The 14,502-nt window shown below is 37.1% G+C and overlaps 1 protein-coding gene across 1 annotated transcript; it reads right to left on the bottom strand.

Annotated features, from left to right (window-relative positions):
* Positions 1 to 93: 93 nt before the first annotated feature.
* On the bottom strand, positions 94 to 5,600 carry LOC126928899 (thyroid adenoma-associated protein). The gene is made up of 13 exons (XM_050744754.1): positions 5,527 to 5,600; positions 5,152 to 5,404; positions 4,939 to 5,079; positions 4,236 to 4,880; positions 3,751 to 4,170; positions 3,437 to 3,679; positions 2,995 to 3,354; positions 2,656 to 2,934; positions 1,855 to 2,052; positions 1,593 to 1,780; positions 830 to 1,527; positions 507 to 769; positions 94 to 437 (listed from the first exon to the last, which is right to left on the bottom strand). The coding sequence occupies exons 2-13, from the start codon at positions 5,317 to 5,319 to the stop codon at positions 132 to 134; spliced, it is 3,909 nt and encodes a 1,302-aa protein (XP_050600711.1). The 5' UTR covers positions 5,320 to 5,404; positions 5,527 to 5,600; the 3' UTR covers positions 94 to 131.
* Between the last annotated feature and the right edge of the window lie 8,902 nt (positions 5,601 to 14,502).

Raw genomic sequence — 14,502 nt, 5'->3', positions numbered from 1 at the left:
GCTTCAAATACATCTTTTTTGCAATTCAATGATAACATGTAAATTTAAGTGCTTATATTTTTGCCGTGGTTGAATAAAAAAATTACGACTATATTTTATTAAAAAAATTCGATTTATTTTATGTAAACATTTTATAATATATTTTTGTATTGTTCGTATGATAAAATTTGTAATAATTTATTTTTGTAAGTCGGGTTCAAAATATCGTGTAATTTATTTTCGAGAGTAGGCATGTAATTTTCATAATTCTTCACGAGCGTTCTAAACGAAATGGATTTTTGAAATTGGACATTCAAAAGTGAATTGACCCAATTTATAGCGTCATCTGGCAATATAATGTCTATATAACACTTCATATTTTTTATTAAAAACTCAGCACATGTCCTTGATACCTCTAAAGGTTCAAAGAAGTCATAATTTGTACATTTGTTGAACACCTTAAAAGAAATAACATTACATTTACGGTATCTTTCACATTTGTAATACTTTAAATGATATTTACTTACATCTGTATCATCCATTTCGTAATCCATATAATCCAATAATGCAATACTCCAATAAAAAAGTGCAATACACATATACTCAGGATGTTTATTATGTACATTGCATTCTAAGAATTTGGAAAGTAGTAAATTCATATATGAACAATCATTAATCACTGTACAATGTACTGGAACATGATCAACTAAAAAGAATGCTTCGTTTCGTATTTCGCGATTATTGTCCAGTAACAATTGTAATACTGTTGTCCACCACTGAATCTGTACATCTGTGATCATATTTAATTAGGATTGTATACATAAAAATATTTTAACATTTCATAACTTACATTGATACTCTTCACATTTATAACATGCTAAAAAAAGACCCTCCATTATTTCAAATGCAGATTTTCTAAAATCTCCACTCAAACTTGTGATCCATAGATTATCACAGAAGCTACTATATACAGCATTTGTACACTCTAAATTAATGACTCCATCATGCTTGTTAAAAGAAGCTAAAGTCACATATGATTTCCCCAATAATCTTAAATAGCCGTCTCTCTCATAGTATCCACTTTTATTATCCTGTAGACGTATTTCATTTAACACAAATTTACAAATATCAATTTTTCTCGTGAAATCAGAGGATTCAGTTTGATTAATGCATGTTAGGCTACTGTATAGGAAATCAAATATCGCATCTTGCAATTCTGGACTGTACTTATGAAAACATTCTATAGAGTTGCGAATTTCATAGAAACCATAATTTAATAATGTCTGTAATACATCACTATATTTCACTTCATTAATGATTTCTGAAACAATTGACCATGCAGCAATTTGCATTTCAGGAACTTTTAAATTATGCAAGCATATTTTGATTACTATGGACTGTTGAATTAGCGAAGTTTCTCTCGATATTGATCGAATGAATCTAATTACTGATAATTTATACAGTTCTCGCGCAGGTCCTTGTTTTAATTTTTCACCTAATAAATGTGAAACTACGGTATATACCATCGGGGATATTCGTATCACATACCTGCAATTGAAACGATTCTAGTATTTTGTTAATAATTCGAAATTTTTAATAATAATTTCCCTTACGTTCTATCTACTTCACATATTTTATTGCAAACATTTACATAATGTGCAGCCAATAAAAAACTTGGCGGTTTTGAATTTTTTCGCTCCAGATTTTCTATGATCCAAATTGTGCGTTTTAAAAATTCATCCCAATTTACATCAACCAATTCAAACGATTTAAAATTGAAATATATTAGTATTTCATATATCTATAACATTTAAAAAATATTAATTTAAAAATCAATTAGTATTTTAAAGAAATGTTCATTACTGATATGCATACTTGCAACATATAACCATGTATTAAATTTAAGGATGAATAGTTGGTCCCTGCAGATATTATATTCTCAATTATTTTTGTTAAAACATATTGAACAGATTGTGTTGTTAATAAAGGTACAAGTGCTCTGGCTGCTAATTTCCGTGTTTCGAATATCGCACTTTTTGCGCATTGTATAATTAAATCTATAAGATCATTGACCTGAAATAGACGTATAACTTTTGTTATAAAACTTTTAAGTACGAGCATGTGATTAGCATTGTTTGTCTGTGTAACAGGGGGAAAACAAGTTATTTAAATCCTTAGTCATGATATTTCAGAAACATTATCGGTTCGGAGAATAATTAAGAAACAAAAAGTGATTTGTAGTTATAGATATACTTTATATTTCTGGTTGAGTTATATTCTTCATTTCATCACCACTTCCACTATCATAAGGAGTTTCCGCTTTCTAGTACTTGCACAAGAAGGCTTTTAATGCCATGAGGAAAGAGAGAAAATTTCGAAGACTATCTCGTGATAGTAGGAACAAAACCGTTGACTATTCGCAATTACATATACTCGTCCATTGCTGCAGCCGCTAATGATACAAAGACGGTATAATAAGCCTTTGATACCATGGCGAACACAGATCAAACATGCCAATACGAAAAGATTATCGTTCAGGGGCATGCATAATCTGCAAATTCATGGTTGCATATACGCGACAGGTAAACCGTACGGTAAAATTAGTACGATCGCGTATAAGTAACCATAGTGCATAAAGAGTTAAGCTAAATTACCGTATGAAACATTTATAATTACCTTCCGTTGAATATCACTAGGTTCCGTATTATTACTACAGTATAACCGTGATAGTAAAAGTAATATCGATTGTATATCGGCTTTTATAAGAATATCATCCATTGCCACAAATGTTTGCAATTGATCCAAAATGAAGGATAATAGATTAGAATATTTTTCAGAAAATACTCTATAATTCATTTTATTATCTGTAGTAAGATTGATATGGTCTTTCGTTCTTTGAACGCCAAAGATTCTAGTAATAAGTGCACTAAAAAGTAATGTTGCTGCGTTTCTTTCCTGTAAGGGACAGCATACATTTATTATTTCATTTTCACATTATAGAAGAAGTTTACTTACCGCCCATGTTGCAGCATCGTAACTTTTAAATGCCGCTATTAAACCATCTTCAACATAATTATTTACTACTTCTGCAAGATGAGAATGTCGAAAAATTGCTCTTAAGATATTTAGAGCATGTGTTTTGATTTCCGTGACTTGAATGATATTTTCGTTTACAGGACAATCATTGTTGTACTTCAATGTAACAAGTGAGTTCTCATAATGTGCAAAAACAGAGTTTGAGTATATCAGATGTTGCACTTTTCCCCGTAGATTTCCACTTTTCAATTGTGTAAGTCCTAACAGAATTTTTATCACTGAATCAAAGGTTGTAGTTTTTGTATTTTTGTATTGACGAGGTTCTGTAGATAGTAAAGCCTGTTAAGTAAAATTCGTATGAATAGGATTCATAAAATAATGTAAAAAATAAATCAAGACTGAAATATGTGATCCCATTTACCTGTATCATGAATGGTACTCCTATACTTCTTCTGGTTGCACACAATTTTGAGTTCTCTTTAATTCCCGTGATGGAAATTAAAATTTGATGCAACCACAATTTAGGTAATTCATTTAGATTTGTTTTACTTAAACGCCATAGTCGAGAACACAATTGGCTGAATCCTACATGAGCCTGTTCAAATGCTCCTCTATGCTTTGTTTCAGTAAGCAAGGAAACAAAATGTTCTCCTATTTTGATAATCTGTTAAAAATTTGCTTTGTTTTATTTTCTTCTAAAGAAATAACCTTTTAATACAAATTGTGAAATTTTACTTGCTCTTCATTTAACAATTTTGTGGAAGGATTGTCTTCACATATAGGTGCCTTAGTGGAAAGCAAACCAAACAATAAGCTAACTTCCTTTACAGTACGCCAAGAACAAAGCAATACCATTTGTGGTGTTACTATTTGTTTATCAGGCACAGAATTACATATTTCATTAATAGCTTGTGAATTCAACTCCATTGGTAAATGTCCCTCTGGTGAAGAATTATTTACTATTAAAGAAACTGCATGACTGCATTCGAAAGATATGGATATTAATTCTGTTACAGTGCTCTGCCATAAACATTCTTTCCCAGCATTCTCCAAATTGCATTCATATAACAAATTTCTTATACAGAAAAGATAGCCATACAAAGAATGTTTAATAACAGTTTTCACTATATTCTTTTTTGCTAGAGTCAAGGAATCCTACAAAAATAATTTATATAGCTATCTGCATAAAATAATTAAGTCATATAAATAGGCACAAATACCTTCAACTTTTTCAACAAAATTAGTATCAGTTGTAGTATTGTTGCTTCTTTTATATCTTCAAACTGTATTATTAGATCTAAATAGTTTGCAAGTACTTTTTGCACAATAGGTGACAGTATACTAACTTTCAGCATATATACAGCTGTAATAGTATCAATAGGTCTTACACTATTGCCTAATTCAATAGCAACCATGATAATATCACGAACACGACCTTCATTATTTAATTGCAATAAATTTGGATCTATTGATTTTATTAGATTGAAAGCCATTACTTTATTTGTTTCATATGTATCTAATAACATTAAGTTAAATATTGCTTCCACTTGCTCAGCCTTCCAAATAACTTGTTTAAATTCATTATCTAATAAATCTCTCATTAAGAGCAATATCTGTAGAGAATACTGCCTCCTATTATATGTTGCATCAGGGCTACATATGCACATCTGACGTAGAGATTCAAATTTACAACTATACATGTTTATATCACTTTCTAAATTGCAAGATATTTTATATGATTCATCCATCACTTCTTGTTTTATCTCTGATGAACTACAGTTTTTTTTATAATGGTTTCTCATTTTTTCTTCTTGTGCATATTGCCGCCTCATGACAGCTAAGCTGTCCTTCATTCGCTTTAAAGTCTACAAAAACAAATTTATGTTTCATGGGAAACTTAGATCTCCATTATAGTAATCTTACCTTTTTTATTAGAGGAACAAATTCTATATTTTCTTTAAAATTGACTTGTAGAAACAGAATGATTATATCAAGTTCTTGAGATGTAAATTTTAAAGTGCTCTTCTTTGATTCTACTATAAGGGCTAGTGTATTTAATTTTATCTAAAATAAAAGTTAACGTTATATAATAAACAGACGAAATTGTTTAAAAATTTATCTTTTATAAGTTAGTACCTCTTCATCATAATGATAAACATAATGTTCCAAACTATCATACATGATACAATTTCTCCAATATTTATTATTCGAGTTAAAAAGCTTCTCCTCAGTGTCTAATTCACCATTACGTTTCAATATTAACAAATCTTTTAATTGCCTCTTTATTTCTTCTGATGTAAACATATTGTTTCCCTCTCTTTCGTATTAGATCCCAGAAAAACACATGTACTATATCACAGTTGAGGTTGTGGATGATAAACTTCCTCGCCTGAGGCAAAATACATACACAGACGAGATATAGATATATATTTTCTTTCTGCTATATAATAGACGTGGCATGCAATGCTTTTTATATCTTCAATCAATGATGCATATTGCAGTATTACATACACGATCGTACATATACGGAAGTCCAGTACTTGTCCAATTTTTTATGCGGAATGTTATTATTCCGATCTGTTATGATGCATTTTAATTCCTTTATTAGCCGCATGGCATTATCACAAAGTTACTTTAGTGCGCATGCTCGTCGTTATCTATACTTGATGTGACTTCTGCTGGAGAGGGAATTTCCTCTCTACTTTTACGATGTCATGAATGACATCATTGAATATTAGAGCAACACACTCTATTGTTGACAGAAAAGTCATAATTTTATGTCGTGTAGAAACGTACCATAAAACATTTTAAAAATTTAATTAAAAGTGTACAAAAGTTTGGGGAAAAAAAAGTTTGAGGGGAAGTTTCTTAAAATGAAAAAAAGGAAACAATCACAACGCAGTGCCACAGAAGAAAACTTTGAATAAAACTTGTGATAGACCAACCGGTACCAAAAATAAAGTTCTCACAATAGTTAGTTTTGAACGCTGTAACATTAAGCTTTTAAATATTACTATCAAAATAGAAAGTTATGTATGTATCCGAACAACATGCTAGTCGTTATCAAGAAAATAGATGGTTTTTATCACGTTCTTACACATCAAAAGAAAAGTTCATAAAAGAATGTTGAATATATAGTATATTTGTATTGTATTGGGTTGGCAATTAAGTGATTGCGGATTTTGTCATTAGGTGATATTGTCAAAATCCGCAATCACTTAGTTGCCAACTCAACACGTGCGAGAGTGAAGGAAGGTAGAGCGAAAGCACACATAAGTATCTGTCCCCTCCTTGGTATGCATGTGAGCGTCGCATGATGCCCTAGGACTCCGTTGAGATAAAAGAGAAAAGTGCAGTGTGAAATTTCATGACCTAGGCCTCCGACGAGTAACCCACGTGGCGAGCTAAGTTATGTGAATATTAGAATAAAGTTCTTTGTAATACCTCAACAAATCCTTTCCATACTTTAACAACGAATATAAAAGGCTCTACTACAGAAATACAAAAGCTAAAAAACTTTATCTCCTGATTTTAATTGAACTCGAAAAGGCGATATTACGGGGTAATGTTGATAGTTTAAAAAAGTTAAGTAATGTTATTGATTGTATAAGTAGTATAGAAGATCAAATAATTTTGAGAGATTATTATAATAGTTTTAACAACCCTATTAAAAATACTAACTTAGTTATCTTAGCATATAAACACAATAAAGTAAAAATTTTAGAATATTTATTTGGTAATGACAGTAAAATTCTAAATAATCCATCTGTTGATATTGGGAAGAGCACTGTGCTACCAAATGATGAAAATGAAGTATGCCATAATACATTGTACTATGCTATACGTTCAGACAATATTCATCTTCTTGATACATTCAACAATAAATGGCCAGATAGTTATTTTGTTATTCATTTGGGAGAATTGGATGGAATTCTTTCTATACCTTATGAAGAATTAAAGCTAAGGGATGTACCATTGTCAGAAGAAATAGAAATCTTTGTTGAAAATACATTAATAAACCTCTGTTTCTTCTCTAATACTTATGGACAATATCAAAGCTTTAGGAATAATGTTATCAATAATGTTATCAATATCAAAGAACGGATTGAATTAGTACTTCAAAACATTAGCCTATTAAAAGCAGAGTATTCAAACACAGAAACAGTAGATAAAAAGTTTTTATTCCTAGTAAAATTTATAGCACAAAATATTCATATATTAAAACGACAGGTCGAATCAATCTATGATAGATTACCTTGGGAAGAAATGGAGTTTTGTTTGATCAGTTTTGTCGTTTCTTTTAATAAAAAACAGGAAATTAATATATTTTATCGTGCTATATTGAATAAAGGCAAAATATTAAAATTTGTATACTTTTGTACCTTTCGTAAGTACCTACAGTAGGAAAAAACGGACTCGTTCATACAGTACTGACATCTATTGCTTTAATTTATAGTACTTTCAAATGGAATAAACGTGATTATCTCGCTATTATTGTTTCTTCTATTGTAAAACTTTCATGAGTGAAGCAATAACATTTAAACAAGATTAATTTAAACGCGGGGGTTATATATGCCATTTTTAATTGCATAAAAGGATTATATAATTTAACTCGACTACTAATAATTGTCAATGTCATCATTTCATTATCAATTCCATCCCGTTAAAATTAATCATAAATAGCTTTATTAACTTTAGTCACAAATGTATATTGCATATGTTAATGTAATTTAAAAACGTACATAACATCGTGCATGTTAATGAAATGAAATGAAGACAGCCAAATACGATAGCCTTTGGTAAAAAAAGAAAAATCAAATACATACGATGTTTGCTCGTACTCGTACTCGTTAATGATCAGTTGGACGTTCGTGAAATTCAACGAATCGATCGAAGTTGAGAAATATCGGTATCGAAAAATAACCGATACCATTAATTTAAATAATTGCAGTATTATATTATAATTAATCAATATATATTATATTTAAGTAAATTAAGTAAATACTGCTTCGCATCGTTTACTGTAATAAATTCCAACTTAATGAAAGTCGATCTTTTATCTACGAACTAACCGTTCGTCACGTGAACTCGCGATGAAACGGTAATCGCGATTAGGAATAGAAAGTTTGTTGACGGGGACGGAAAAAGGTTCTTGGTACACAACGTTCGGACAACGGCCTCAGTTGCACTCGGTTTACTTTTTCATATAGTTCTCGACTAATTTTAACTGTACCGCGGTCTTATTGCGTAACTGACCTATACCGAGGCAACTGGCCATCTCTCTCCCTCTTTACACGACTCTTCTTCGATGTTTCTTTTCTTTTTATTATGCCCGGTGTCCTCGTTGTTATTTAAATCGGAACAAGAACGCCGGACGGTCGAAATGTTTCTGCTTCTCGACTCTGACTTCCACAACGTTGCGCTTTTTTATACAACCGTGCAAACATTTTCGTCTAACAGACGTAGGTGGAGGTGGCGCGCACAATAAAAGAAAACAAAATACGGCCATTTTTTATCGCACTAGCAGCAGCCCAGAAGCTGCTTGTGTAAATCGAGTCACTTTCGTCTACCAATTCCGTTGGTAACTAATTCTTTGATGTTTTTGTTTCGGTCGCGGATACGAACAGTGGAGTTAACAGTCGGTATGGTTGTCCAGCCTGCTCGTTGCCGTCGGGAATTTTTCGCCATGATAAAATAGGATCGTATTTGCTGGTATGCATGATAAAAGGAAATAGGCCAAGAAGAAGTATTATTTAGAAAAAGTGCAAAGATAGGCTTGATAATTTCGAGAAAGGAGAACGAGGTGTGAAAGAATAATGGGCGAAAATAGTTCGTTTCTGTCACGATAGTGGGCGTAATGCGAGGCAATGGAAGCTGTTGGCGCGTGTTTATCGTCGTACCTGTTCGTAGAAACGTGACATTTAACTGGGGCCGACAGAAACCGTCTGTCGAGCGCTTATCGCGCGAACCGTATCTATACGTTTTCCCCAAACCGGATGAATGCTTTCGCGCCCATGAGAACCAGGAACCTATTTAAGAACGTCTTTTAGATACGAGTTCTTCTCGTTACACGGGATCGATTTTTCGTATAATAAATCGCAAGGTATACGTTTCGCAATTTCCCGTTTGCCCCAAAAACTACGTAGTGCTGTATACTAAAAACGTTTCGTAAGATCTAAGATAAAGAAGTCTCTACGATATAGGGAACTCCTAAACTGAAGGATCAAATAGCGGTGTTGCTGGTCGATACGGTGACAGGCAATGTTGCATGCAATATTCTGCCTGTTTTAACAGCTGTGTTAACCTTACCTGAAGTCTTCGCCAATTTACTCAACCGGAAATCCCTAAATATAAAGGTACGATAAATAAATTTCATGCTTTGGCTGATTTTATGATCCTCTTATATCGTGGATCTCTATATTCCTTCTTTTTCCTTATTATTTCTTATTTTATCTTTCCTACACCTTTCTTGATTTTTCTATGATCGTACAACAAGATTGGCCGCGCTGCTCGCCGTTAATTTCTGTCGCCAGAGAAAAGACGAATCCTTCGGTGTTGCACAACATTCGTTGTCTTCCTTTAATCATACATCTTCCTGGGAAGGATCCCAGGACGTTTCCGACCATTCTGTCTCCGAAGGCCTTTTTCTTTCCTAACCGAGACGTTCTTGTGAAGGAATGTTTCTCGCGTGCGTAAACGAGGCACCGCGATGGTTATCGTTAATTGCGAGTGCCATTAAAACTCGTTAAAAATTTTTTGGGAATCTCTCGCGAACCTAATGATCGAACTTAGCCTTCCATTGTTCGACGCTCGAGACACGTAATCGCGAGGCCCTCCGGGAAAGAAAGAAAGCGTATGACGAGTGTTTGACGTTCTGCTTCACGCTCGGAGAACGTCTGAAACGTGGGATTTCCATTGTTGTACGCGGACAGGGGGAGGGGGTCTGTGGACTGGTTCAACGGATAAGGTACAAGCCGCTTTTGACGTGTCTGACGGAGAATTGTCCGACGCACAGGTAAATAACCGGGAATCGTCTGCTAATTCAATTTGCCGCGCCCTTGTCGAATCCAATTAACAGCGAGTTACCGGGCTTCCCGGATAATCGTCTGCTATCCGCAATTAAATTCGACAATTTAATGTCGTACCGCCGACAAACGTTTTGATTTCTCCTCACGAGTCGCCGACAGAGAGATCGCGTCTTGGGCGATTCTCGTCGAATCTGCTATCCCTGATAAAAATTCATGAAAAGCACCGGACGATTCTATGAATTTTTATGCCATTCTCCTACGTCGCGGAACTGCCCATTCCTCTCGATGAGATTCCCAATTACAGTCCACGTAATTATAAAGTTCCGCTTACATACACCGTTTCACGGCCGCAATTTGTTTGGCCGCGGTTCGTGACAAACGTTTCTCAAGCGCCAAGAAGCGGAGAAGTGGCTCCCCGATCCGAGGTCGGTTTTCGCGCTGCGAGCAAACGCCGCCACTACGAACTACGCCGTTTTCCGGACCACTTGGTTTTTGCTTACGCGCAAGCGGAAAATAAACAACGCGAAAATGTACTGGCGACGGAGGACGCGCGTGCAGAAAGACACACGCGTTCGCGTTGAAAGAAACGCGTGCTGGTTTTCGCGATCGTAAAAGGAATAAAAGGATACGACGTTAATATCGGTCGTACGACGATATGAAAAAACATTGCGACATGGCCAGTCGCGTTTCATTGTTTCCCAGCGGGCCGATGTCGCGTTCGCGAATCATAGCTCGGCGCACATGTTGCACGCCATGCAATCTGCGATTGATAGTCGGCAGCCGGCTGATTCGTCTCGTGCATCCTACGCGTACTTACGTGCAGGAATTCGGTAACAAGAACCGAGAAATCTCATTTTTATTCCTTTACGAGGGGATCTCGTTGTTTGCCGGTGCCATGGACATCTCGCGAGGATATCTTGGAATTTCCGAGTTCCTTCGCGAAAGGCGAATTTCTTAGACGTTTTAAACGACTGTTGTTTGCTTCTTGGATTAATCATCTACGAGGTAGCCGATGTTCTTGCGCGTACCTATTTCCGTTCGCATCTCGGGAAGCATTTGCTAATTTTCTTTCCTCGAGACTCCGACGTCCGAAAGAGCCGGAGATTCTTTTTTTTTTCGGTAAACACAAGCGTCCCTTTGATCGCGCAAATCGGGTCTTTTCAATTTGTACCGTTCGTAAATGAAATTTTCCCTGCTTCGTAATTACGAAAGTAGACGTCTGAAGATGGTTTTCGAAGTCTGGAGCACTGGCTTCGTGCAACTCCTTCTTAAGTAGGCGAGCAGAAGGAAGTAAGAAGAACTGGACAGAGAGTGACGCTGAGGGCCCAGGAAAAAGCAAGAGGCAAACTCATGGCGTAATACGAAGTTGGCCACAGAAATGGTGAAGCTCGAGAAAATAAATTCACGTCTTTGGGGACACTTGCGTGTAAAGCTCTGAAAGAGGCAGAAACAAACGGGTACGTGGATCCTATGCGCGGATGCAGGCAGAAGCAAGAGGCAACCACACGAGGTCAACCGAATTTCGACTTCTTAAAAGGATGGAGAGAACCTTTTCCGGTGCGAGCTCTCGAGGAGCCCGGAGATCTTTTTACGAAATGTTTATCGAGCTTCGAAAGAAAAACGGTCCACCGTGTAACCATCGACAGCGACGATTCTCTGCCTCCCCTCCTCCTCGGAAAGCAATTTGCTCAGGTATCGCGGCTGGTTTTTTAAGAAAATGCCCTCTTTGCGCTTTGAATTTGCACCGCGAAATTCACATGGCATGGAAGAAAAAACTCGATTGCAAGCCGATTAAGAAATCCATTTAGAGAGAGAAAGGTGGTTTATTAAGTTTCACGAATGGAACCACGACCAGGTAAGCCGCTGGTAGAGTCAAAATTTCTTTGCTTTTAAAGAGCGAAGCTGAAAGGGCTCGTCTCGAGGCAGGTCGAATGAAATTTGCGTCGCTCATCCGTCGTCGCTTTCACCGGCCCGTGAAAACAACCTTCAGGAAATTTCACTGAAAATGCGTTGTCTCCCTATCGGAACTTGTCGAACCGAATCGAACCGTGTCTTTTTATCGGCGGCTCGTTAAAGGCTGAACGACTTGCACGTAGGATCACGGTGCGCGATACAATCCTTCGTTACGCAAACTCACCGATCCGATCTTCTTCCTCGTATTCGCTCCCGATGCAGCTGCAATCGGGATGGATTGATTCGTTTGAGACGCGCGTGATCCTCGTTGCAGCGAAATAGGGCGCAGCTGTTTGCATCCTCCGTGTTCCCCGTGTAATTTGTAGCCTATTGTTAGCGTGGCAAGCTTAAGGATATCCGTAAACAGGTAATCTTACGCGCATAGGAATTGAATCGAAGAAGAAGGAGCTCGCGCGAATGCAAAGGGAGAATAGAGAAGAGAATAAGGTTTATCCGATTGAATATCGAATAGGAACGAGCTGGAACTTTTTCGAAATATTTTTTCTCTCTTCTTCCTCTTTTTCCGGGTACGATAAGGCGGGCCGATCGAAACGATATCGAGAAGAGGCGACAAGATGCTCGAGCGTCGATCGACGAAAGGCTCTTCGTTGTTTGAAGCAGCAGCCTGATCGTTTCACGTTGGAATTACGCGTCGATATAAAGGTTCGTTCGAAAGGTGGAATGGTATCGGACATGAAAAACCAGATCGATCGGTAGATTGTTCTTCGGAGATCGGTGATTCCAGCCACGCAGTTACATTTTTCATCTTCGATCCTTTTTCCCGACTCTTCGCTCGACCCACATACCGAATGGAGATTTGCTGGAATCGCATCACTGAATTTGTCGCTTTCGCGAATATCGATGGAAACTTTGTATCGGTAACGAATTCTACGGTTTTTAAAATCTCGTGAATTTATCGTGGGTAAAAGTGACGTAAATATACTCGCACCTTATCGTTAAAATTCGCTGAAATCGATCAACCTGTGCTCGACTTCCAGCTAGTCGGATATTCATCCTCCTTGTCGTTTCATCGTTTCGCGCGGCGAAAATCGATGCTCGCTTTCCTTTGTCCCTTTTATTTCCATGTTAATGGCCGTCGTCCATAGAAGGCAGCGATTTCGCGAATGTATTTCTGAACCGCGAATCGTGAAAAGAAGCGATTTTAACGCGGAGAACTCGGCTGTAATGGGCGACGAAGGAACGATCGGTCGCAGGGCAGTGGCTAGCATAAAGACACCAACGGGTAATAAATTCGCGTGAAAAAAGCCATGGAACAAAGGAGTACGCGAGTACGGTCTGAAACGTTGGGAAAATCGATGTCGCCGAGGAAATCGATTAAACGTATTGCAGTCTGCTGCAGTGGGATTTGAATTAACGTGGAGCAAAGGGAAATTTAAAGGGCTTGCTTGCTTCTCTCCACTGTCTCAGCTCCAATAGTAACTGCAAATCGAGTCTGTATTTTTGATCTTCTTCGATCGTGAAATAAGAAGCGATATACGTGTATTTACATGTATGTTTATCGTGAAATGCAATATAACTGGGATAGTTGACCGCGGTAAAATCTGGTTTGTAAAGGTTTCTTATAAAAACAGACTCGATAGAACAATAGAGTAAGAAAGTAAAGTCCTTTGGGACGAAGGGAAAGTAACGAGCCCTCTGATCTCGACTAAACGCACTTAGTGTCCCCGATGGAGAATCTCTATTTGTCATTGTCGCAGCTTGAGTGAGATTAACGACCGTCAGAAGAAAACTCGGTGTCTGATGCAGCGACAACGTAGCGAGAGTACCTCGTTTTTCGTCATTTCTTGTTGCCCGCTGGATATTTAACGATTTCCAATATCAGTTTTTCATATCGGTAATAGCCGAGCGGATCTTCATAACCTTGTGAGTTTCGGTTTTTCATTTCAATCGAGAATCAATTGATTCGACGGTACGACGACGGTAAAGAGGAGAGGGGCTTGGAACGTCGCCTTTGCACTCCAGCAAGATTTATGAAATCGATATCGCGCGATAATCGAGTCCACGGAAAAGCCCGGCCCTGGGAAAGTAATGGGCAAAGTTCTGGCAGCAACCAGTGTTCGCGGATATACCCGTTTACATCGGTTGTTCCTCGTCGAAGCATATTTACGTACCGCGGGTTAAACTTCCCGTCGATGCACCGGTTTGCCTTTTTGTCCCGTTTATTTATTCAAACAAGACGCATCGTGTTCTTAAAAGAAGTATACGTCCTCCGTTGTTCTCCACAACCATGCGAGAAACCATTCACGTCTTAATTGTATCTCACGATAACGGCACGCGTTTCGAGCTCGGTTACACGTTTCGCGTGCGGCCCGTGTTACACGATAAACAGAATGTTTGTAAGGAAACGAGGAAAATTGCCGGATGATACGGTCGTTCTGGAAAAACTGCAGTTCTATCCGTCGTTCTTTCTCTTGTTCGTTCAACGCCGGTTTCTTGCGATATTCGCAAACTTACGGTTGTATCGTTAAAGAGACATCTGGAAGCT

Source organism: Bombus affinis, chromosome 2, assembly GCF_024516045.1.
Source record: "Bombus affinis isolate iyBomAffi1 chromosome 2, iyBomAffi1.2, whole genome shotgun sequence".
Lineage (NCBI taxonomy): Eukaryota > Metazoa > Arthropoda > Insecta > Hymenoptera > Apidae > Bombus > Bombus affinis.
The sequence above is the reverse complement of the archived record's forward strand: the minus strand, read 5'-3'. Positions and strand labels throughout refer to the sequence as shown.